General features: G+C 42.1%; 1 protein-coding gene across 1 annotated transcript in view; it reads left to right on the forward strand.

Annotated features, from left to right (window-relative positions):
• Positions 1 to 26,046, forward strand: part of WDR46 (WD repeat domain 46) — a 47,817-nt gene that overhangs the window by 15,409 nt on the left and 6,362 nt on the right. The window contains 5 exon segments of the mRNA XM_074529812.1: positions 3,994 to 4,148; positions 15,429 to 15,462; positions 16,368 to 16,484; positions 23,004 to 23,098; positions 24,971 to 25,066. Of these exon segments, the coding sequence (XP_074385913.1) occupies positions 3,994 to 4,148; positions 15,429 to 15,462; positions 16,368 to 16,484; positions 23,004 to 23,098; positions 24,971 to 25,066 (497 nt within the window).

Below are 26,046 nucleotides of genomic sequence, written 5' to 3' on the forward strand. Positions count from 1 at the left end.
TTTTGGGGTTTTGATGGATTTGGGGGTTTTCATGGATTTGGGGGGGTTTTGATGGATTTTGGGTGGATCTGGGGCAGGTTTAGGTGGGGTTTTGTGGGATTTTGGGGTGGATTTGAGGGGATTTTGGGCAGGTTTGGGGTGGATTTGATGGGATTTTGGGGATTTTGAGGGATTTTGGGGTGGATTTGGGGCAGATCTTGGTGGATTTTGGAGGATTTTGGGCAGGTTTGGGGTGGATTTGGTGGATTTGGGGTGATTTTGGGGGATTTTGGGCAGGTTTGGGGCAGATTTTGGGATTTGGGGTGACCTGGGGCAGGTTTAGGTGGGGTTTTGTGAGATTTTGGGGTGATTTTGGGGCGGATTGGGTGGGATTTTGGGTGATTTTGGGGGATTTTGGGGTGGATTTTGGGGTGGATTTGATGGGATTTGGGGGATTTTGGGGATTTTGGGCAGGTTTGGGGCGGATTTTGGGGCAGATTTGAAGGGATTTGGGGGGATTTTGATGGATTTGGGGGGTTTTGATGGATTTGGGGGGATTTTGGTTCATTTTGGGTGGATCTGGGGCAGCTTTAGGTGGGATTTTGGGGCGGATTTGGGGGGTCCACGGCAGCACCCGGTGAGGAACCCGCGGAACCTTCGGAAATCTGGGAATTCTGGGGGGGTTCCAGGGATTTGGTCAATTTTGGGGGGGTTTTGATGGATTTGTGGGCGGATTTTGATGGATTTTGGGCGGATTTTGATGGATTTTGGGTGGATTTGGGGCAGGTTTAGGTGGGGTTTTGTGGGACTGTGGGGTGGATTTTGGGGGATTTTGTCAGGTTTGGGGCGGATTTGGTGGATTTTGGGGTGAATTTAATGGAATTTTGGGGGGATTTTGGAGGATTTTGGGCAGGTTTGGGGTGGATTTGGTGGATTTTGGGGGTGATTTGGGGGATTTTGGGCAGGTTTGGGGCAGATTTTGGGATTTGGGGTGACCTGGGGCAGGTTTAGGTGGGGTTTTGTGAGATTTTGGGGTGGATTTGAGATAGATTTTGGGTGATTTTGGGTGATTTTGGGGCATTTTTGGTGGGATTTTGTCAGATTTTGGGCAGGTTTTTGGGTGGATTTTGATGGATTTCAGGGTGGATTTGAGAGGGAATTTTGGTTCATTTTGGGGTGGATCTGGGGCAGCTTTAGGGGGGGGTTTTGGGGTGGATTTTTGGGTGGATTTGCATGGGATTTTGGGTGATTTTGGTGGATTTTGGGCAGGTTTGGGGCAGATTTTGGGGTGGATTTGAAGGGATTTGGGGGGGTTTTGATGGATTTTAGGGGTTTTGATGGATTTGGGGGGTTTTCATGGATTTGGGGGGGTTTTGATGGATTTTGGGTGGATCTGGGGCAGCTTTAGGGGGGGTTTTGGGGTGGATTTGGGGGGTCCACGGCAGCACCAGGTGAGGAACCCGCGGAACCTTCCGGAAATCTGGGAATTCTGGGGGGTTTCCATGGGTTTGGTCAATTTGAGGGGGATTTTGATGGATTTTGGGTGGATCTGGGGCAGGTTTGGGGTGGATTTGGTGGATTTTGGGGTGGATCTGATGGGATTTTTGGGGGATTTTGGAGGATTTTGGGCAGGTTTGGGGTGGATTTGGTGGATTTTGGGGGATTTTGGAGGATTTTGGGCAGGTTTGGGGCAGTTTTGGGATTTTGGGGTGACCTGGGGCAGGTTTAGGTGGGGTTTTTGTGAGATTTTGGGGTGGATTTTGAGATAGATTTTGGGTGATTTTGGGGTGGATTTTGGGGCATTTTTGGTGGGATTTTGTCGGATTTTGGGCAGGTTTTTGGTGGATTTTGATGGATTTCAGGGTGGATTTGAGAGGGATTTTGGTGGATTTTGGGGTGAATTTGATGGGATTTGGGGGATTTTGGTGGGATTTTTGAGGATTTTTGATGGATTTTGGGTGGATCTCGGGCAGATTTTGGGGGGTTTTTTTGGGATTTTGGGGTGGATTTGGGGGTAATTTTGGTTGGGATTTTGGGGTGGTCTTCAAGGGATTTTGGGTGGATTTTGGGCAGGTTTTGGGTGGATTTTGTGGGATTTGAGAGGATTTTGTGGGATTCTGGTGGAATTTGGTGGAATTTTGGGAAGATTTTGGGCAGGTTTGGAGCAGATTTTGGAGGGATTTTGCTGGATTTGGGCAGATTCAAGTCGGTTTTTGTGGGATTTTGGCAGATTTTGTCAGATTTTGGGGTGGATTTTGTGGCATTTTGAGGTGGATCTTGGGTTGGGTTTCTGTCAGATTTTGGATCAGATTTTTTTCAGATTTTGGGTGAAATTTTCTGGAATTTTCTCACCCACTGCAGACTGATGGATGGGATTTTTGGGCTGGATTTTTGTTGGATTTTGGGTGAATTTTGCTGCATTTTGGGGGAATTTTTTGCTGGATTTTTGTCAGGTTTGTGGGCGTGGATTTTTCTGGTTTTTGGGTTGGATTTTTGTCAGATTTTGAGGGGTGGTTTGGGCTGGATTTTTGTCTGATTTTGGGTGAATTTTGCTGAATTTGGGGGCAATTTTAGCTGGATTTTTTTTCAAATTTTGGGGAAATTTTTGCTGGATTTTGGGGTGAATTTTGAGTTGGATTTTTGTCAGGTTTTGGGTTGAATTTTTGTCAGATTTTGGGGGTGTTTTGGGCTGGATTTTGATGCATTTTGGGTGCCTTTTGCTGGATTTTGGGGGCGTTTTTTTGCTGGATTTTTGTCAGGTTTTGGGGTGGATTTTTGTCAGATTTTGAGGGCAGTTTTGGCTGGATTTTTGTCGGATTTTGGGGTGAATTTTGCTGCATTTTGGGTGCATTTTGGGCGGGATTTTTGTTGGATTTTGGTGTGAATTTTGCTGGATTTTGGGTGAATTTTGGGCCGAATTTTCACAGATTTTGGGTGAATTTTTGTCAGATTTTGGGTGGAGTTTTGGCTGGATTTTGTCAGATTTTGGGTGAATTTTGGGGGCATTTGAGCTGGATTTTTGTGGGATTTTGGGTGAATTTTGGGTGGGATTTTTTGTCCGATTTTGGGTGAATTTTGCTGCATTTTGGGGGCGTTTTTGGCTGGATTTTTGTCAGATTTTGGCGCATTTTTGGGTGATTTTTTGTCAGATTTTGTGTGAATTTTGCTGCATTTTTTGCTGGATTTTTGTCAGATTTTGGGTGAATTTTGGCCTGGATGTTGTCAGATTTGGGGTGGATTTTTCTGTTTTTTGGGTTGGATTTTGTCAGATTTCAGGTAAATTTTTGTCAGATTTTGGAGGCATTTTTGGGCTGGATTTTGATGAATTTTGGGTGAATTTTGCTGCATTTTGGGGGCATTTTTTGATGGATTTTTTTGTGTCAGATTTTGGGCGCATTTTGGGGTGATTTTTTGTCCCATTTTGGGTGAATTTTGCTGCATTTTTGGCTGGATTTTTGTCAGATTTTGGGTGAAGTTTGGGTTGGATTTTTTTCAGATTGTGGGGGTGGATTTTTCTGTTTTTTGGGTTGGATTTTTGTCGGATTTTGGGTGAATTTTGCTGCATTTTGGGGGCGATTTTTGCTGGATTTTTTTGTCAGATTTTGGGGGCATTTAGGGGTGATTTTTTTGTCAGATTTTTGGGTGGATTTTTTCTGTTTTTTGGGGGCATTTTGGGCTGGATTTTTGTCAGATTTTTGGTGAATTTTGGGTTGGGTTTTTGTCAGATTTTGGGGTGAATTTTTCTGTTTTTTGGGTTGGATTTTGGGTGAATTTTGCTGCATTTCGGGTGAATTTTGTTGCATTTTGGGGTGAATTTTGGGCTGGATTTTTTGTCCGATTTTGGGTGAATTTTTGCTGGATTTTGGCGGTTGTTTTTTGGCTGGATTTTTGTCAGATTTTGGGCGCATTTTTGGGTGATTTTTTGTCCGATTTTGGGTGAATTTTTTCTGGATTTTGGGCTGGATTTTTGTCCATTTTTGGCTGAATCTCACTGCCATTTTCTCTCTCCTGCAGGCTGATGGCCACGGCGGGGCTGGACAGGAAAATTCGCATTTTTGACCTGAGAACCTTTGGGGCGCTGCAGGAATGGGGGCTCCCCATCGGGGCCGCTCAGCTCGACTTCAGCCAGAGGGGGGCTCCTGGCTGCGGCCTGCGGGGACCTGCTGCAGGTCACAAATCCCTTTTTGGCACCAAAAAATTCACCTTTTTCCCCAAAAATCCCTTTTTACCCCCAAAAAAATCCCCTTTTTTAACCCCAAAAATCCCCTTTTTTAACCCCAAAAATCCTCTTTTTTACCCCCCAAAAATCCCCTTTTTTACCCCCAAAAATCCTCTTTTTTAACCCCAAAAATCCTCTTTTTTAACCCCAAAAAATCCCCTCTTTTCCCCAAAAAAATCCCCTTTTTTACCCCCAAAACTACCTTTTCTACCCCAAAAAATCACCTTTTTTTCCCCACTAAAAATCCCCTTTCCCCCCCCAAATCCCCTTTTTTGCCCCCAAAATCCCCTTTTTTTCCCCACTAAAAATCCCCTTCCCCCCCAACAAAATCCCCTTTTTCCCCCCCAAAAAAATCCCCATTTTTCCTCCTAAAATCCCCTTTTTTACCCCCGAAAACTCCCCCTTTTTTACCCCCAAAAATCCCCTTTTTTACCCCACCAAAATACCCTTTTTCACCCCAAAAAATCCCCTTTTTTATGCCCCAAAAATCCTCTTTCTCCCCCAAAAAATCCCCTTTTTTATGCCCCAAAAATCCCCTTTTTTCCCCAAAAAATTCACCTTTTTGCCCTAAAAATCCCCTTTTTCACCCCCAAAAAATCACCTTTTTACCCCCCAAAAATCCCCTTTTTTACCCCCCAAAAATCCTCTTTTTATGCCCCAAAAATCCCCTTTTTTATCCCCAAAAAATCCCCTTTTTTGCCCCAAAAATCCCCTTTTTTCTCCAAAAATTCACCATTTTTCCCCCCAAAAACTTCCTTTTTACCCCAAAAAATCCACTCTTCCACCCCAAAAAATCCCCTTTTTTACCTCCAAAAATCCTCTTTTTTACCCCCCAAAAAATTCACCTTTTTTCCCCAAAAAAATCCCCTTTTTTCCTCCTAAACTCCCCTTTTTTACCCCACCAAAATCCCCTCATATCCCCCCAAAAATCCCCCTTTTTCCCCCAAAAATCCCCCTTTTTCCCCAAAAAATTCCTTTTTTTACCCCCCAAAAAAATCCCCCTTCTTTCCCCAAAAAATCCTCCTTTTTACCCCTAAAAATTCCAATTTCCCCCCAAAAAAATCCCCATTTTTCCTCCTAAAATCCCCTTTTTTACCCCAAAAATCCCCATTTTTCCTCCTAAAATCCCCCTTGTTTACCCCAAAAATCCCCTTTTTTCTCAAAAAATTCACCTTTTTTCCCCCCAAAAAATCCTCCTTTTTACCCCAAAAAATCCACTCTTTCACCCCAAAAAATCCTCCTTTTTACCCCTAAAAATTCCAATTTCCCCCCAAAAAAATCCCCATTTTTCCTCCTAAAATCCCCTTTTTTACCCCAAAAATCCCCTTTTTTTGCCAAAAAATCCCCTTTTTTCCCCCCAAAAATCCCCTCTTTTACACCAAAAAATCCCCTTTTTTGCCCTAAAAATCCCCTTTTTCACCCAAAAAAAATCACCTTTTTTCCCCCCCAAAAATCCCCTTTTTTACACCAAAATCCTCTTTTTTAATCCCAAAAAATCCCCTCTTTTACCCCACCAAAATTCCCCTTTTTCCCCAAAAAATCCTCGGTTTTACCCCCCAAAAATCCCCATTTATCTTCCTAAAATCCCCCTTGTTTACCCCCAAAAATCCCCTTTTTTCTCCAAAAATTCACCATTTTTCCCCCAAAAAAATCTTCCTTTTTACCCCAGAAAATCCCCTTTTTTACCCCCAAAATCCTCTTTTTTACCCCTCAAAAAATTCACCTTTTTTCCCCAAAAAAATCCCCTTTTTTCTTCTAAAATCCCCTTTTTTACCCCACCAAAATCCCCTCATATCCCCCCAAAAATCCCCCTTTTTCCCCAAAAAATTCCTTTTTTTACCCCAAAAAATTCCTTTTTTTACCCCAAAAAAATCCCCCTTCTTTCCCCAAAAAATCCTCCTTTTTACCCCCCAAAAATTCCAATTTCCCCCCCAAAAAATCCCCATTTTTTCTCCTAAAATCCCCTTTTTTACCCCCAAAATCCCCTCTTTTTCCCAAAAAAATCCCCTTTTTTACCCCCAAAAATCCCCCTTTTCCCCAAAAAAATCCTTTTTTTACCCCAAAAAATCCCCTTTTTTGCCAAAAAAAATCCCTTTTTCCCCCAAAATAAATTCTTTTTTACCCCCAGAAATCCCCTTTTTTTACCCCCAGAAATCCCCATTTTACCCATTAAAAATCCCCATTTTCACTCCTTTTTTCTCCCAAAAAGTTCCCTTTTTCCACAGAAATTCCTCTCTTTTACCCCCCAAAATTCCCATTTTACCCCAAAAAAGTCCCCTTTTTTTGCCCTAAAAATCCCCTTTTTCACCCAAAAAAAATCACCTTTTTACCCCCCAAAAATCCCCTTTTTACCCCCCAAAAATCCCCTTTTTTACCCCACCAAAATTCCCCTTTTTCCCCAAAAAATCCTCGGTTTAACCCCCCAAAAATCCCCATTTTTCCTCCTAAAATCCCCTTGTTTACCCCAAAAATCCCCTTTTTTCTCCAAAAATTCACCATTTTTCCCCCCAAAAAAATCTTCCTTTTTACCCCAGAAAATCCACTCTTCCACCCCAAAAAATCACCTTTTTTCCCCAAAAATCCTCTTTTTTACCCCCCAAAAAATTCACCTTTTTTCCCCAAAAAAATCCCCTTTTTTCCTCCTAAACTCCCCTTTTTTTACCCCCCAAAATCCCCTCATATCCCCCCAAAAATCCCCCTTTTTCCCCCAAAAATTCCTTTTTTTACCCCAAAAAATTCCTTTTTTTACCCCAAAAAAATCCCCCTTCTTTCCCCAAAAAATCCTCCTTTTTACCCCTAAAAATTCCAATTTCCCTCCCAAAAATCCCCATTTTTCCTCCTAAAATCCCCTTTTTTAACCCCAAAAAATCCCCTCTTTTACCCCACCAAAATTCCGCTTTTTCCCCAAAAAATCCTCCTTTTTACCCCCCAAAAATCCCATTTTTCCTCCTAAAATCCCCTTGTTTACCCCAAAAATCCCCTTTTTTACCCCCCAAAAACTCCCCCCTTTTACCCCCACCAAAATTCCCCTTTTTCCCCAAAAAAGTCCCCTTTTTTTGCCCCAAAAATCCCTTTTTCCCCCGAAAAATTCACCTTTTTTCCCCCTGAAAAATCCCCTTTTTCGTCCTAAAATCCCCCATTTTCCCCCCCAAAATTCCCTCTTTTCCTCAAAAAACTCCCCCTTTTTACCCCCAAAAAAATCCCCTCTTTTCCCAAAAAAATCCCCTTTTTTACCCCCAAAAACTCCCCCTTTTACCCCCCAAAATTCCCCTTTTTCCCCAAAAATCCCCTTTTTTTTTCCCCAAAAATTCCTTTTTTTCCCAAAAAAATTCACCTTTTTTTACCCCCAAAAAATCCCCTCTTTTCCCCAAAAATTCACCGTCTTTCCCCACTAACAATCCCCCTTTCCCCCCCGCAAAATCCCCTTTTTTCTCCCCCCAAAATCTCCTTTTTTCCCCAAATAATTCACCTTTTTTTCCCAAAAACAATCCTCCTTTTTACCCCCCAAAAATTCCAATTTCTCCCCCAAAAAATCCCTATTTTCATCCTAAAATCCCGTTTTTTACCCCAAAAAAATCCTTTTTTAACCCCAAAAATACCCCTTTTTTACCCCCAAAAACTCCCCTCTTTTACCCCCCAAAATTCCCCTTTTTCCCCAAAAATCCCCTTTTTGCCCCAAAAATCCCTTTTTTCCCCTGAAAAATTCCCTTTTTTTACCCCCAAAAAATCCCCTCTTTTCCCCCAAAAATCCCCTCTTTTCCCCAAAAAATTCACCTTTTTTCCCCACTAAAAATCCCCTTTCCCCCCAAAAAAATCCCCTTTTTCCCCCCAAAATCCCCTTTTTTGCCCCAAAAATCCCCCTTTTTCCCCCAAAAAAGTCCTCCTTTTACCCCCCAAAAAAATCCCCATTTTTTCTCCTAAAATCCCCTTTTTTCCCCTAAAAAATCCCCTCTTTCACACCAAAAAATCCCCTCTTATCCTCCCAAAAATCCCCCTTTTCCCCCAAAAAATCTTTTTTTAACCCAAAAAATCCCTTTTTTTGCCAAAAAATCACCTTTTTACCCCAAATAAATCCTTTTTTACCCCCAGAAATCCCCATTTTACCCATTAAAAATCCCATTTTCACTCCTTTTTTCCTCCCAAAAAGTTCCCTTTTTCCACAGAAATTCCTCTCTTTTACCCCCCAAAATTCCCATTTTTCCCCAAAAAAGTCGCCTTTTTTTGCCCTAAAAATCCCCTTTTTCACCCAAAAGAAATCACCTTTTTATCCCCCAAAAATCCCCTCTTTTACCCACCAAAATTCCCCTTTTTCCCCAAAAAATCCCCCCTTTTACCCCCCAAAATCCCCCTTTTTCCCCAAAAATAAATCCTTTTTTTCCCAAAAAAATTGCCTTTTCTACCCCCAAAAAATCACCTTTTGTTCCCCACTAAAAATCCCCTTCCCCCCCAACAAAATCCCCTTTTTCCCCCCCAAAAAATCCCCATTTTTCCTCCTAAAATCCCCTTTTTTACCCCCGAAAACTCCCCCTTTTTTACCCCCAAAAATCCCCTTTTTTACCCCACCAAAATCCCCTCTTTCACCCCAAAAAATCACCTTTTTCCCCACTAAAAATCCCCCTTTCCCCCCCAAAAATCCCCTTTTTTCCCCCTATAAAATCCCCTTTCTTCCCCAAATAATTCACCTTTTTCCCCAAAAAAATCTCCTTTTACCCCCCAAAAATCCCCTCTTTCCCCCAAAAAAATCCCCTTTTACCCCCAAAAATCCTCTTTTTACCCCCCAAAAATCCCTTTTACCCCAAAAAAATCCCCTTTTTATGCCCCAAAAATCCCCTTTTACCCCCCAAAAATCCTCTTTTTACCCCCCAAAAATCCTCTTTTTTACCACCCAAAATCCCTTTTTACCCCCCAAAAAATCCCCTTTTACCCCCCAAAAATCCTCTTTTTACCCCCCAAAAATCCTCTTTTTACCCCCCAAAAATCCCTTTTTACCCCCCAAAAATCCCCTTTTTTACCCCCCGAAAAATCCCCATTTTTCCTCCTAAAATCCCCTTTTTGCCCCCAAAAAATCCCCCTTTTTTACCCCAAAAATCCCCTTTTTCTCCAAAAATTCACCATTTTTCCCCCCAAAAAATCTTCCTTTTACCCCAAAAAATCCACTCTTCCACCCCAAAAAATCCCCTTTTTTACCTCCAAAAATCCTCTTTTTTACCCCCCAAAAAATTCACCTTTTTCCCCAAAAAAATCCCCTTTTTTCCTCCTAAAATCCCCTTTTTACCCCAAAACCATCCTTTTTTACCCCCCAAAAATACCCCTTTTTTACCCCCAAAAACTCCCCCCTTTTACCCCCAAAATTCCCTTTTTCCCCAAAAATCCCCTTTTTTGCCCTAAAAATCCTCTTTTTTACCCCCCCAAAAATTCACCTTTTTTGCCCCAAAAAATCCCCTTTTCCCCAAAAAATTCCTTTTTATACTCCCAAAAAATCCCCTTTTTTCCCAAAAAATCCCCTCTTTTACCCCACCAAAATTCCCCTTTTTCCCCAAAAAATCCCCTCTTTTACCCCACCAAAATTCCCCTTTTTCCCCAAAAAAGTCCCCTTTTTTTGCCCTAAAAATCCCCTTTTTTATCCCCAAAAATTCACCATTTTTCCCCCCAAAAAATCTTCCTTTTTACCCCAAAAAATCCACTCTTTCACCCCAAAAAATCACCTTTTTACCCCCAAAAAATCCCCTTTTTTACCTCCAAAAATCCTCTTTTTTACCCCCCAAAAAATCCCCCTTTTTTGCCCCCAAAAATTCACCTTTTTTCCTCCTAAAATCCCCTTTTTTTACCCTAAAAAAATCACCTTTTTTGCCCCAAAATCCCCCTTTTTCCCCAAAAATAAATCCTTTTTTTCCCAAAAAAATTGCCTTTTCTACCCCCAAAAAATCACCTTTTTTTCCCCACTAAAAATCCCCTTTTCCCCCCCAAATCCCCTTTTTTGCCCCCCAAATCCCCTTTTTTTCCCCACTAAAAATCCCCTTCCCCCCCAACAAAATCCCCTTTTTCCCCCCCAAAAAAATCCCCATTTTTCCTCCTAAAATCCCCTTTTTTACCCCCAAAAACTCCCCCTTTTTTACCCCCCAAAAATCCCTTTTTACCCCCCAAAAAATCCCCTTTTTTATGCCCCAAAAATCCCCTTTTTTATCCCCAAAAAATCCCCCTTTTTCCCCCAAAAATCCCCCTTTTTCCCCAAAAAATTCCTTTTTTTACCCCCCAAAAAAATCCCCCTTCTTTCCCCAAAAATCCTCCTTTTTACCCCCCAAAAATTCCAATTTCCCCCCCAAAAAATCCCCATTTTTCCTCCTAAAATCCCCTTTCTTAATCCCAAAAAATCCCCTCTTTTACCCACCAAAATTCCCCTTTTTCCCCAAAAAATCCTCGGTTTTACCCCCCATAAATCCCCATTTTTCCTCCTAAAACCCCCGGGTTTTTTCCCCAAATCCCCATTTTTTCCCCCAAAATTCTTTATTTTTCCCAAAATCTCTGTTTTTGTGCCCAGATTTACCCCAGGCTGGACTCGGGGTCCCCCCCTTTGGCTCCGTTCCTGCAGCACCGAACCCCAAACCCCAAAATAACCCCAAACCCCAAATCCCATTTTCCACCCCAAAATCTCAATTTTTGCTCCCCAAATCCCTTTGTTTCCCAAAATTTGAATTTTTTCCCCAAAATTTGGAATTTTATTTCACCAAAATTCCCATTTTTCCAATTTTCTCTCCCAAAAAAATCCAATTTTTCTTCCAAAAAATCCCCATTTTTCCTCCAAAAAACCCCCATTTTCCCACCTAAAATCCCCATTTTTCCTCCTAAAACCCCCGGGTTTTTTCCTAAAATCCCATTTTTTTTCCCAAAATCCCCATTTTCCCTCCAAAATCCCCATTTTTCACCCCAATTTTCCCATTTTTCCCCAGATTTACCCCAGGCTGGATGAATCCCCCCCTTTGGCTCCGTTCCTGCAGCACCGAACCCCAAACCCCCAAATCCCATTTTCCCTCCCAAATTCCCATTTTTCCACCTAAAATCCCCATTTTCCCCCTCAAATCCCATTCTTTCCCAAAATTTGAATTTTTATTTCCCCAAAATCCCAATTTTCCCTCCAAACTATTCCAATTTCCCCCCAAAAAATCCAATTTTTCCTCCAAAAAATCCCCATTTTCCCACCTAAAATCCCCATTTTTCCTCCTAAAACTCCCGGTTTTTTCCTAAAATCCCCAATTTTTTTCCCCAAATCCCCATTTTTTCCCAAAATCCCCATTTTTCACCCCAATTTTCCCATTTCTGCCCAGATTTACCCCAAACTGGATCCCCCCTCGGCCGTGGCTCCGTTCCTGCAGCACCGAACCCCAAACCCCAAATCTCCATTTTCCACCCCAAAATCCCCATTTTTTCCCACCCTAAATCCCCATTTTCCCCCCAAAACCCATTTTCTTCCAAAATTTGAATTTTTTCCCCAAAATCCCCATTTTGACTCCAAAATATTCCAATTTCCCCCAAAAAAGTTCCCAGTTTTTCTTCCAAAAAATCCCCATTTTCCCACCTAAAATCCCCATTTTTCCTCCTAAACCCCCCGGGTTTTTTCCCAAAATTTGAATTTTTATTTCTCAAAAATCCCCATTTTTTTCCCTAAAAAATCCCCATTTTTCCTCCAAACTATTCCAATTTTTTCCACCTAAAATCCCCATTTTTACCCCTAAAACCCCCAGGTTTTTTCCTAAAATCCCCAATTTTTTTCCCCAAAATCCCCATTTTTTTCCCAAAATCCCCATTTTTCCACCCCAAATCCCAAAATTGAATTTTTTCCCCAAAATTTGAATTTTTTTGCCCAAAATTTGGATTTTTATTTCACCAAAATTCCCATTTTTCCAATTTTCTCTCCCAAAAAATCTCAATTTTTCTTCCAAAAAATCCCCATTTTTCCCACCCTAAATTCCCATTTTCCCCCCAAAACCCATTTTCTTCCAAAATTTGATTTTTTCCCCCAAAATCCCCATTTTCCCTCCAAACTATTCCAATTTCCCCCCAAAAAAATCCAATTTTTCCTCCAAAAAATCCCTATTTTTCCTCCAAAAAATCCCCATTTTTCCTCCTAAAACCCCCGGGTTTTTTCCCAAAATTTCAATTTTTATTTCTCAAAAATCCCCATTTTTTCCCTAAAAAAATCTCAATTTTTCCTCTGAAAATCCCCATTTTCCCACCTAAAATCCCCATTTTTACCCCTAAAACCCCCGGGTTTTTCCCCAGAATCCCCATTTTCACCACAAAATCCCATTTTTCACCCCAATTTTCCCATTTTTCTCCAGATTTACCCCAAACTGGACTCGGGGTCCCCCCTTTGGCTCCGTTCCTGCAGCTCCGAACCCCAAACCCCAAACAACCCCAAACCCCAAATCTCCATTTTCCACCCCAAAATCCCCATTTTTCCCACCCTAAATCCCCATTTTCCCCCTCAAATCCCATTCTTTCCCAAAATTTGAATTTTTATTTCCCCAAAATCCCATTTTCCCTCCAAAATATTCCAATTTCTTCCCCAAAAATCCTCATTTCCCCTCCAAAAAATCCCCATTTTTCCTCCTAAAATCCCCATTTTTCCCCAAATCCCTTTGTTTCCCCAAATTTGAATTTTTTCCCCAAAATTTGAAATTTTTTTGCCCAAAATTTGGATTTTTATTTCACCAAAATTCCCGTTTTTCCAATTTTCTCTCCCAAAAAATCCCCATTTTCCACCTTAAATCCCCATTTTTCCCACCCTAAATTCCCATTTTTTCCCCAAAACCCATTTTCTTCCAAAATTTGAATTTTTTCCCCAAAATCCCCATTTTCACTCCAAAATATTCCAATTTCCCCTCTAAAAAATCCCCATTTTCCCTCCAAAAAATTCAATTTTTCCCTTCCCAAATCCCCATTTTCCCACCTAAAATCCCCATTCTTCCTCCTAAAACCTCCCCGGGTTTTTTCCCAAAATTTGAATTTTTATTTCTCAAAAATCCCCATTTTTTTCCCTAAAAAATCTCCATTTTTCCACCTAAAATCCCCATTTTTCCTCCTAAAACCCCCGGGTTTTTTCCCAAAATCCCCAATTTTTTTCCCTAAAATCCCCATTTTTCCCCCAAATCCCCATTTTTCACCCCAATTTTCCCATTTCCCCCCAGATTTACCCCAGGCTGGACTCGGGGTCCCCCCCTGTGGCTCCGTTCCTGCAGCACCGAACCCCAAAACCCCAAAATAACCCCAAATCTCCATTTTCCACCCCAAAATCCCCAGTTTTTTGTCCAAAAATTGGAATTTTTATTTCTCAAAAATCCCAATTTTTCCCCAAATCCCCTTTTTTCACCCCAAATCTTCTTTTTACCTCAAATCCCAATTTTTGCCCCTCCCAAAATTCTCATTTTCCCTCCAAAAAATTCCAATTTTCCCCCCCAAAAAATCCCCATTTTTCCACCTAAAATCCCCATTTTTACCCCTAAAACCCCCGGGTTTTTTCACAAAATCCCCATTGTTCACCCCAAAGTCCGATTTTTCCTCCCCAAATCCCTTTGTTTCCCAAAATTTGAATTTTTTCCCCAAAATTTGGAGTTTTATTTCACCAAAATTCCCATTTTTCCAATTTTCTCTCCCAAAAAATCCCCATTTTTCCCACCCCAAAATCCCCATTTTTCCTCCTAAAACCCCGGGTTTTTTCCCAGAATCCCCATTTTTCCCCCAAAATTCCCTTTTTTTCCCCCAATTTTCCCATTTCTGCCCAGATTTACCCCAGGCTGGACTCAGGGTCCCCCCTTTGGCTCCGTTCCTGCAGCTCCGAACCCCAAACCCCCAAACAACCCCAAATCTCCATTTTCCACCCCTAAATCCCCATTTTTCCACCTAAAATCCCCATTTTCCCCCTCAAATCCCATTCTTTCCCAAAATTTGAATTTTTATTTCCCCAAAATCCCATTTTTTCCCCAAAAATTCCCATTTGCCCTCCAAAATATTCCAATTTCCCCAAAAAATCCCCATTTTTCCTCCCAAACCCCCGGGTTTTTTCCCAAAATTTGAATTTTTATTTCTCAAAAATCCCCATTTTTTTCCCTAATAAAATACCAATTTTTCCTCCAAAAAATCCCCATTTTTCCACCTAAAATCCCCATTTTTCCCCAAATCCCCTTTTTTCACCCCAAATCTTCTTTTTACCTCAAATCCCAATTTTTGCCCCTCCCAAAATTCTCATTTTCCCTCCAAAAAATTCAATTTTTCCTCCAATAAATCCCCATTTTTCCACCTAAAATCTCCATTTTTCCACCTAAAACCCCCGGGTTTTTTCCCCAAATCCCCTTTTTTCCCCCAAATCCCCATTTTTCACCCCAATTTTCCCATTTCTGCCCAGATTTACCCCAAACTGGATCCACCCTCCCCTGTGGCTCCGTTCCTGCAGCACCGAACCCCAAACCCCCAAAATATCCCCAAACCCCAAATCTCCATTTTCCACCCCAAATTCCCATTTTTCCACCCCAAATCCCAAAATTTGAATTTTTTCCCCAAAATTTGAAATTTTTTGCCCAAAATTTGGAGTTTTATTTCAACAAAATTCCCATTTTTCCAATTTTCTCTCCCAAAAATCCCCATTTTTCCACCCCAAAATCCCCATTTTCACTCCAAAATATTCCAATTTCCCCTCTAAAAAATCCCCATTTTCCCTCCAAAAAATTCAATTTTTCCCTTCCCAAATCCCCATTTTCCCACCTAAAATCTCCATTTTTCCTCCTAAAACCCCGGTTTTTTTCCTAAAATCCCCAATTTTTTTTCCCCAAATCCCCATTTTTCACCCCAATTTTCCCATTTCTGCCCAGATTTACCCCAGGCTGGATTCGGGGTCCCCCCCTTTGGCTCCGTTCCTGCAGCTCCGAACCCCAACCCCCAAAATAACCCCAAACCCCAAATCCCCATTTTCCACCCCAAAATCCCCATTTTTCCTCCCCAAATCCCTTTGTTTCCCAAAATTTGAATTTTTTCCCCAAAATTTGGATTTTTATTTCACCAAAATTCCCATTTTTCCAATTTTCTCTCCCAAAAAATCTCAATTTTTCTTCCAAAAAATCTCCATTTTCCCACCTAAAATCCCCATTTTTCCTCCTAAAACCCCCGGGTTTTTTCCCAGAATCCCCATTTTTCCCTCCAAAATTCCCTTTTTTTTCCTAATTTTCCCATTTCTGCCCAGATTTACCCCAAACTGGACTCGGGGTCCCCCCCTTTGGCTCCGTTCCTGCAGCACCGAACCCCAAACCCCCAAAATAACCCCAAACCCCCAAATCTCCATTTTCCACCCCAAATTCCCATTTTCCACCCCCATATCCCAAAATTTGAATTTTTTCCCTAAAATTTGAAATTTTTTTACCCAAAATTTGGAGTTTTATTTCACCAAAATTCCCATTTTTCCAATTTTCCCCCGCAAAAAATCCAATTTTTCCTCAAAAAAATCCCCATTTTTCCACCTAAAATCCCCATTTTTCCTCCCCAAATCCCAAAATTTGAATTTCTTTTCCCCAAAATTTGAAAATTTTTTGCCCAAAATTTGGAGTTTTATTTCACCAAAATTCCCGTTTTTCCAATTTTCTCTCCCAAAAAATCCCCATTTTTCCTCCAATACATCCCCATTTTTCCTCCCAAAATCCTCATTTTTCCCACCCTAAATTCCCATTTTCCCCCCAAAACCCATTTTCTTCCAAATTTGAATTTTTTCCCCAAAATCCCCATTTTCACTCCAAAGTATTCCAATTTTCCCCCGCAAAAAATCCCAATTTTCTCTCCCAAAAAATCCCCATTTTTCCTCCTAAAACCCCTGGGTTTTTTCCCAAAATCCCCATTTTCAATCCCAAAACTCTTTTTTTTTCCTAAAATCCCCATTTTTAATCCCAAACTCCCATTTTCCCTCCAAACTATTCCAATTTTCCCCTGCAAAAAATCCAATTTTTCCTCCAAAAAATCCCCATTTTTCCTCCAAAAAATCCCCATTTTTCCACCTAAAATCCCCATTTTTCCACCTAAAACCCCCGGGTTTTTTCCCAAAATCCCCATTTTTTCCCCAAAATCCCCATTTTTCACCCCAATTTTCCCATTTCTGCCCAGATTTACCCCAAACTGGATCCCCCCTCGGCCGTGGCTCCGTTCCTGCAGCACCGAACCCCAACCCCGGCGCGGGGGCTGCGGTTCTGCCCCTTCCAGGACGTGCTGGGGGCCGGACACGGATCGGGGTTCAGCAGCGTCCTGGTGCCAGGTTTGGGGCCAAATCCGGGGTTTTGGGAAAATTGGGAATTTTGGGAAAAGTTTGGGAATTTTGGAGAAAAATTTGGGGAATTTTGGGCGTTTTTTAATGGATTTTTGGGGGTTTTAAATGGATTTTTTGGGGATTTTTAAATGGATTTTTTGGGGGATTCAGGTGGGACTTGGGGGATGGGGTTCAGCAGCGTCCTGGTGCCGGCTTTGGGGTGAAATTTGGGAATTTTGGGAAAATTTGGGGAAAAATTCTGGGATTTTTGGGCGTTTTTAATGGATTTTTGGGGTTTTTAAATGGATTTTTATTGGATTTTTGGGTGGGATTTGGGGTCAGGTATGGGATGAGGTTCAGCAGCGTCCTGGTGCCAGGTGGGGTTTGGGGCAAAATCCAGGGATTTTGGGAAATTTGGAATTTTGGGAAAAATTCTGGGATTTTTGGGGCATTTTTGGAGGATTTTTTTTGATTTTTGGGGTTTTTTTAATGGATTTTTTGGGGGTTTCAGGTGGGATTTGGGGGCTGGGCACAGGTCAGGATTTACCAGTGTGCTGGTGCCAGGTGGGGTTTGGGGTGAAATTTGGGAATTTTGGGAAAAATTTGGGGATTTTGGAGAAAAATTCTGGGATTTTTGGGGCATTTGGGGTGAAATTCTGGGAATTTTGCGTGGTTTTTTATGGATTTTTGGGGTTTTTAATGGATTTTTTGTGGATTTTTTGGGTGTGATTTGGGGTCAGGCAGGGGATGGGGTTCAGCAGCGTCCTCGTGCCAGGTCTGGGGGGAAATCCCGGGATTTTGGGAATTTGGGAATTTGGGGAAAAATTCTGGGAAGTTTGGGGCATTTTTGGTGTTTTTTTATGGATTTTTGGGGATTTTTAGTGGATTTTTAATGGATGTTTTGAGGGTTTCAGGTGGGATTTGGGGGCTGGACATGGATTGGGGTTCAGCAGCATCCTCGTGCCAGGTTTGGGGGGAAATCCCGGGATTTTGGGAAATTGGGAATTTTGGGGAAAAGTTTGGGAATTTTGGGGAAAAATTCTGGGATTTTTGGGTGGTTTTTAATGGATTTTTGGGGGTTTTAAATGAATTTTTGGGGGATTCAGGTGGGATTTGGGGGCCGGACACAGATTGGGATTCACCAGCATCCTGGTGCCAGGTGGGATTTGGGGTGAAATTCGGGGATTTTGGGAATATTTGGAATTTTGGGAAAAATTTGGGAATTTTTGGGGCATTTTTGGTGGTTTTTTATGGATTTTTGGGGGTTTTGAATGGATTTTTTGAGGGTTCAGGTGGGATTTGGGGGCTGGACATGGATCGGGGTTCAGCAGCATCCTGGTGCCAGGTTTGGGGCCAAATCCCGGGATTTGGGAAATTTGGGAATTTTGGGAAAAATTTGGGGATTTTGGGGAAAATTTCGGGGAATTTTGGGGCATTTTTGGTGATTATTTATGGATTTTTGGGGGGTTTTAAAATGGATTTTTTATGGATTTTTTTGGGGTTTCAGGTGGGATTTGGGGACTGGACATGGGTCAGGATTTACCAGTGTGCTGGTGCCAGGTGGGGATTGGGTGAAATCCCGGGATTTTGGGAAATTTTGGAATTTTGGGGAAAAATTTGGGAATTTTGGGGAAAAATTCTGGGATTTTTGGGTGTTTTTTTATGGATTTTTGGGGTTTTTAAATGGATTTTTAATGGATTTTTGGGTGGGATTTGGGGTCAGGTATGGGATGGGATTCACCAGCCTGCTCGTGCCAGGTTTGGGGGGAAATCCGGGGGTTTTGGGAAATTTGGGAAAAATTTGGGAATTTTGGGGAAAATTTTGGGAATTTTGGAGAAAAATTTGGGGAATTTTGGGTGTTTTTTAATGGATTTTTGGGGGTTTGAAATGGATTTTTGGGGGGATTCAGGTGGGATTTGGGGGATGGGGTTCAGCAGCGTCCTGGTGCCGGGTTTGGGGTGAAATCCCGGGATTTTGGGAAAATTGGGAAATTTGGGAAAATTTGGGTGAAATTCTGGGAATTTTGGGTGGTTTTGTGTGGATTTTTGGGTTTTTTAATGGAGTTTTTGGGGGTTTCAGGTGGGATTTGGGGGCTGGACATGGATCGGGGTTCAGCAGCGTCCTGGTGCCAGGTCTGGGGGAAATCCGGGGGTTTTGGGGAAATTGGGAATTTTGGGGGAAAATTCGGGGAATTTTGGGGCATTTTGGGTGAAATTCTGGGAATTTTGGGCGGTTTTTTATGGATTTTTTTGGGTTTTAAATGGATTTTAAATGGATTTTTTGGGTGGGATTTGGGGTCAGGTATGGGATGGGATTCACCAGCCTGCTCGTGCCAGGTCTGGGGGGAAATCCCGGGGTTTTGGGAAATTTGGGAAAAATTTGGGAATTTTGGGAAAATTTTGGGAAATTTGGGGAACAATTCTGGGAATTTTGGGTGTTTTTTAATGGATTTTTGGGGATTTTTAGTGGATTTTTAATGGATTTTTTGAGGGTTTCAGGTGGGATTTGGGGGCCGGGCACGGATCGGGGTTCAGCAGCATCCTCGTGCCAGGTTTGGGGCCAAATCCCGGGGTTTTGGGAAATTTGGGAAAAATTTGGGAATTTTGGGGGAAAATCTGGGATTTTTGGGGCATTTGGGGTGAAATTCTGGGAATTTTGGGCATTTTTTTATGGATTTTTGGGGGTTTTAAATGGATTTTTTGGGGAGGTTCAGGTGGGATTTGAGGGCTGGGGTTCAGCAGCGTCCTCGTGCCAGGTTTGGGGGGAAATCCCGGGATTTTGGGGAAATTGGGAATTTTGGGAAAATTTGGGAATTTTGGGGGAAAATTTGGGGAAGTTTGGGGATTTTGGGTGGTTTTTTATGGATTTTTGGGGATTTTAAATGGATTTTTATTGGATTTTTTGAGGGTTCAGGTGGGATTTGGGGGCCGGGCACGGATCGGGGTTCAGCAGCGTCCTGGTGCCAGGTTTGGGGGGAAATCTGGGATTTTGGGAAATTTGGGAAAAATTTGGGAATTTTGGGGAAAAATTCGGGGATTTTTGGGGGATTTTGGGTGGTTTTTCTTGGCTTTTTGGGGTTTTTTTAATGGAATTTCGCAGGTTTTTAATGGATTTTTTGGGGAATTCAGGTGGATTTGGGTGCTGGGATTCACAAACATCCTGGTGCCAGGTTTGGGGTGAAATCCTGGGATTTTGGGGGAAAATTCTGGGAATTTTGGGGCATTTTGGGTGGTTTTTAATGGATTTTTGGGGTTTTTTAATGGAGTTTTTGAGGGTTCAGGTGGGATTTGGGGGCTGGACATGGATTGGGGTTCAGCAGCGTCCTCGTGCCAGGTTTGGGGGGAATCCGGGGGTTTTGGGGAAATTGGGAATTCTGGGGAAAATTTGGGAATTTTAGGGGAAAATTCTGGGATTTTTGGGGCATTTGGGGTGAAATTCTGGAATTTTGGGTGGTTTTTTATGGATTTTAGTGGGTTTTAAATGGATTTTTAATGGATTTTTTGGGTGGGATTTGGGGCCAGGTATGGGATGGGGTTCAGCAGTGTCCTAGTGCCAGGTTTGGGGGGAAATCTGGGATTTTGGGAAATTTGGGAAAAATTTGGGAATTTTGGGGAAAAATTCTGGGAATTTTGGGGCATTTTCAGGGGTTTTTAGTGGATTTTTAGTGGATTTTTAGTGCATTTTTGGGGTTTTAAAATGGATTTTTTGGGGGGTTCGGGTGGATTTGGGGGCTGGGATTCACAAACATCCTGGTGCCGGGTTTGGGGTGAAATTCAGGGATTCTGGGGAAAAATTCTGGGAATTTTGGGGCATTTTTGGGGATTTTAGTGGATTTTTGGGGTTTTTAAATGGATTTTTTGTGGATTTTTTGGGTGGGATTTGGGGTCAGGCAGGGGCTGGGGTTCAGCAGCGTCCTCGTGCCAGGTTTGGGGAGAAATCCCAGGATTTTGGGGAAATTGGGAATTTTGGGAAAAAATTCTGGGATTTTTGGGGCATTTTTGGGGGTTTTTAGTGGATTTTTAGTGGATTTTTGGGGTTTTAAAATGGATTTTTTGGGGGATTCAGGTGGGATTTGAGGGCTGGGGTTCAGCAGCGTCCTGGTGCCGGGTTTGGGGGGAAATCCGGGGTTTTGGGTAACTTGGAAATTTTGGGAAATATTTGGGAATTTTGGGGAAAAATTCTGGGAATTTTGGGTGGTTTTTAATGGATTTTTGGGGTTTTTAAATGGATTTTTATTGGATTTTTGGGTGGGATTTGGGGTCAGGTATGGGATGGGATTCACCAGCCTGCTCGTGCCAGGTTTGGGGGGAAATTCAGGAATTTGGGAAAATTGGGAAAAATTTGGGAATTTTGGGGAAATTTTGGGGAAAAATTCTGGGATTTTTGGGGCATTTTGGGTGTTTTTTAATGGATTTTTTGGGGGATTCAGGTGGGATTTGAGGGCTGGGATTCACAAACATCCTGGTGCCAGGTTTGGGGTGAAATTCAGGGATTTTGGGAAAATCGGGAATTTGGGGAAAAATTTGGGAATTTTAGGGAAAAATTCTGGGGGTTTTGGGTGTTTTTTTATGGATTTTTGGGGGTTTTTAGTGGATTTTTAATGGATTTTTTGAGGGTTTCAGGTGGGATTTGGGGGCCGGGCACAGGTCAGGATTTACCAGTGTGCTGGTGCCAGGTGGGGATTGGGTGAAATCCCGGGATTTTGGGAAATTTTGGAATTTTGGGAAAAATTTGGGAATTTTTGGGGCATTTTTGGTAGTTTTTTATGGATTTTTGGGGTTTTTAAATGGATTTTTTGAGGGTTCAGGTGGGATTTGGGGGCCGGGCACAGGTCGGGGTTCAGCAGCGTCCTCGTGCCAGGTTTGGGGAGAAATTCGGGATTTTGGGAAATTTGGGAATTTCGGGGAAAAATTTGGGAATTTTGGGGAAAAATTCTGGGAATTTTGGGGGGTTTTTTATGGATTTTTGGGGGTTTTTAGTGGATTTTTAATGGATTTCTTGAGGGTTTCAGGTGGGATTTCAGGGCTGGGTTCAGCAGCGTCCTCGTGCCAGGTTTGGGGCCAAATCCCGGGTTTTGGGGAAATTGGGAATTTTGGAAAAAATTTGGGAATTTTGGGGAAAAAGATCTGGGATTTTGGGGAGTTTTGGGTGGTTTTTTATGGATTTTTTTGAGGGATTTTTACGGATTTTTTATGGATTTTTTTGGGGTTTTGGGGTCAGGCATGGGCTGGGATTCAGCACCATCCTGGTGCCAGGGGGGCTTTGGGGCAAAATCCCAGGATTTTGGGCAAATTCAGGAAAAAATCAGCAAATTTTGAGGAAAATTCAGGGATTTTTGGGGCATTTTTGGAGGTTTTTTATGAATTTTTTTATGGATTTTTTGGGTGGGTTTTGGGGGCCAGGCACAGATCAGGGTTCAGCAGAGTCCTGGTGCCAGGTTTGGGGGGAAATCCGGGGGTTTTGGGAAATTGGGAATTTTGGGGAAAATTTGGGAATTTTAGGGGAAAATTCTGGGATTTTTGGGGCATTTGGGGTGAAATTCTGGGAATTTTGGGTGTTTTTTTATGGATTTTTGGGGTTTTTGAATGGATTTTAAATGAATGTTTTGGGTGTGATTTGGGGTCAGGCAGGGGATGGGGTTCAGCAACATCCTCGTGCCAGGTTTGGGGTAAAATCCTGAGGTTTTGAGAAAATTTGGGTGAAATTCTGGGAATTTTGGGGGGGTTTGTATGGAATTTTGGGTGGCTTTTAATGGAATTTTTGGAGGTTTTTTAAAAAGGATTTTTAGGTGCTTTTTTTTTTTAAAATGGATTTTTGGGGATTTTTAATGGATTTTTGGGTGTTTTTTTATGGATTTTTGGAGGTTTTTTTGAATGGATTTTTTTTTTGTTATGGATTTTGGGTTTTTTAATGGATTTTTGGAGGTTTTTTTTAAATGGATTTTTGGGGTTTTTTTTAATGGATTTTTAGGGATTTTTGGGTGGTTTTTAATGGATTTTTCGGGATTTTTTTGAATGGATTTTTGTTTTGTTTTGTTTTGTTTTTCTTGTTATGGATTTTTGCGTGGCTTTTAATGGATTTTTGGGTGTTTTTTAATGGATTTTTGGGTGGTTTTTTTGAATGGATTTTTGGGTTTTTTTTAATGGATTTTTGGGTGTTTTTAATGGATTTTTAATGGATTTTTGGGTGTTTTTTATGGATTTTTGGGTGGTTTTTTATGGATTTTTGGGGATTTTGAGGGATTTTTGGGTGGTTTTTTATGGATTTTAATGGATTTTTTGGGATTTTAATGATTTTTGGGTGGTTTTTTGGTTATGGATTTTTTATGGATTTTTAATGGATTTTTGGGTGGTTTTTTATGGATTTCTGGGTGGATTTTTACGGCTTTTTTTATGGATTTTTGGGTGTTTTTTATGGATTTTTTATGGATTTTTGGGTGTTTTTTTTATGGATTTTTGGGTTTTTTTTGGACTCCCGACTTTGGGGCTCCCCAGCTCCCCCCTGAACCCCCAAAATTTGGCTTTCAGGGGCCGGGGAGCCGAATTTGGACGCGCTGGAGCAGAACCCGCTCCGCAGCCGCCGCCAGCGCCAGGAGTGGGAGGTGAAGGCGCTGCTGGAAAAGGTGAAAAACCCCAGAATTCACACCAAAATTCACCCCAGGATTCACCCCAAAATTCCCCAAATTCACCCCAAAATTCCCCCCAGAATTCACCCAAAAATTCCCAAAATTCACCCCAAAAATTCACCCCAGAATTCCCCCCAAAATTCCCCAAATACCTGCCCAAATTTCACCCCAAAATTCCCAAAATTCACCCAAAAATTCCACCCAAAGTTCCCCCCAAAATTCCGAAATTCACTCCAAAATTCACCCAAAATTCACCCCAAAATTCACCCCAAAATTCACCCCAAAATTCACCCCAAAATTCTCCAAATTCCTCCCAAAATTCACCCCAAAATTCCCCCCAAAATTCTCCAAATTCCTCCCAAAATTCACCCAAAATTCACCCCAAAATTCACCCTAAAATTCTCCAAATTCACCCCAAAATCTGAGAGTTTGGGGGGTGGGAGGTGAAGGCGCTGCTGGAAAAGGTAAAAAACCCCAAAATTCCACAAATTCACCCCAAAATTCACCCAAAATTCACCCCAAAATTCACCCAAAATTCACCCCAGAATTCTCAAATTCACCCCAAAATTCACCCCTAAAATTCTCCAAATTCACCCCAAAATCTGAGAGCTGGGCAGTGGGAGGTGAAGGTGCTGCTGAAAAGGTGAAAAACCCCAAAATTCACCCTAAAATTCACCCCAAAATTCACCCAAAAGTCCCAAAATTCACCCCAAAATTCACCCCAGAATTCACCCAAAAATTCCCAAAATTCACCCCAAAATCCCAAAATTCACCCCAGAATTCCCCCCAAAATTCCCCAAATATATGCCCAAAATTCACCCCAAAATTCCCAAAATTCACCCAAAAATTCTGCTCAAAATTCACCCAAAATTCCAAAATTCACCCCAAAATTCACCCCAGAATTCCCCAAATTCACTCCAAAATTCAGCCCAAAATTCCCAAAATTCACCCCAAAATTCCCCAATTCACCCCAAAATCTGAGAGTTTGGGGGGTGGGAGGTGAAGGCGCTGCTGGAAAAGGTGAGAAACCTCAAAATTCACCCCAAAATTCCCCCCAAAATTCCGAAATTCACCCCAAAATTCCGCAAATTCACCCCAAAGTTCTGAGAGCTGGAGAGTAGGAGGTGAAAAATGCCCAAACTTCCCCAAATTCACCCCGAAATCTGCGAGTTTGGGGGGTGGGAGGTGAAAAAATCCCCCAAAATTCCCCAAATTCACCTGGAAAATCCCCCAAATTCACCTCAAAATTCCCCAAATTCCACCCAAAATTCCCCAAATTCACCCCAAAATTCCACAAATTCACCCAAAATCCCCGAGCTGGGGAGTGGGAGGTGAAGGCGCTGCTGGAAAAGGTAAAAAATCCCCAAAATTCCCCAAATCCCCATTTATTTTCCCCAAACCCCTCTTTTCCCCCCCAAACCCCTGTTCCTTTCCCAAATCCATTTCCCCTAAAATTCCCTTTTTTCCTCCCCCAAATCCTCATTTTTCCCCCCAAAATCCCCATTATTTTTTCCCCTCAAACCCCAAATTCCTGACCCCAAATTCCCATTTTTTCTCCCCAATTCCCCTTTTTTTCCCCCCAAATCCCCTTATTTTTCCCCCAAATTTCCATTTTTTCCCTAAATCCCCATTTCTTTCCCCCACAATTCCCATTTTTCTTCCCCAAACCCTTGTTTTTCCCCCAAATTTCCATTTTTTCCCCCCAAATTCCCATTTTTTCCCCCCAAATTCCCATTTTTCTTCCCCAAACCCTTGTTTTTCCCCCCAAATTCCCATTTATCTTCCCCAAACCCTTGGTTTTTCCCCCCAGATTCCCATTTTCCCCCCCAAATTCCCATTTTTTGCCCAAAATCTCATTTTTTCCCCCAGATCCCGGCGGAGCTGCTGACCCCGGACCCGGCGCTGCTCTCGCGCGTGGACACGGCCGGGCTGGAGCAGAAACACCGCGAGAGGGTGCAGCGCCTGGTGAGCCCCAAAACCGCCCTGAAACTAACCCAAAATTACCCCAAAATTATCCTAAAATCACCCCAAATCACCCCAAAATCCACACATTTCACCCCAAAATTTCCTCCCAAAATCAGCCCAAATTTCACCTCAAAATCACCCCAAAATCACCCCAAAATCAGCTCCAAATCCACACATTGCACCCCAAAATCGCCCCAAAATCACCCTGAAACTACCCCAAAATCACCCCAAAATTACCCTAAAATCAGCCCCAAATCCACGCCAAAATCAGCCCAAAATTACCCCATAATTATCCTAAAATCAGCCCAAAATCCACCCTGAAAGTACCCCAAAATTACCCCAAAATTATCCTAAAATCACCCCAAAATCAGCCCCAAAACAGCCCCAAATCCATCCCAAAATTACCCCAAAATTATCCTAAAATCACCTCCATAATTATTCTAAAATGACCCCAAAATCAGCCTTAAATCCACACTTTGCACCCCAAAATCAGCCCCAAAACCACCCTAAAATCAGCCCTAAAATGACCCCAAAATTACCCGAAAATCAGCCCAAATTCCACCCCAAAATTACCCTAAAATCACCCCAAATCCACCCTGAAATTACCCTATAATCACCCCAAAATTACCCCAAAATTACCCTAAAATCACCCCAAATCACCCCAAAATTACCCTAAAATCAGCCCAAAATTAACCCCAAAATTACCCTAAAATCAGCCCAAAATTAACCCCAAAATCACCCCAAAAATCAGCCCCAAAATCAGCCCCAAATCAGCCCAAAATTACCCAAAATTATCCTAAAATCACCCCATAATTACCCTAAAATCACCCCAAAATCAGCCCAAAATCCACCCAAAATTACCACAAAATTATCCTAAAATCACCCCAAAATCCACCCCAAAATTACCCTAACATCACCCCCATAATTATCCTAAAATCAGCCCAAAATCCACACTTTGCACCCCAAAATCCACCCTAAAA

This window comes from Zonotrichia albicollis, chromosome 31, assembly GCF_047830755.1.
Source record: "Zonotrichia albicollis isolate bZonAlb1 chromosome 31, bZonAlb1.hap1, whole genome shotgun sequence".
Lineage (NCBI taxonomy): Eukaryota > Metazoa > Chordata > Aves > Passeriformes > Passerellidae > Zonotrichia > Zonotrichia albicollis.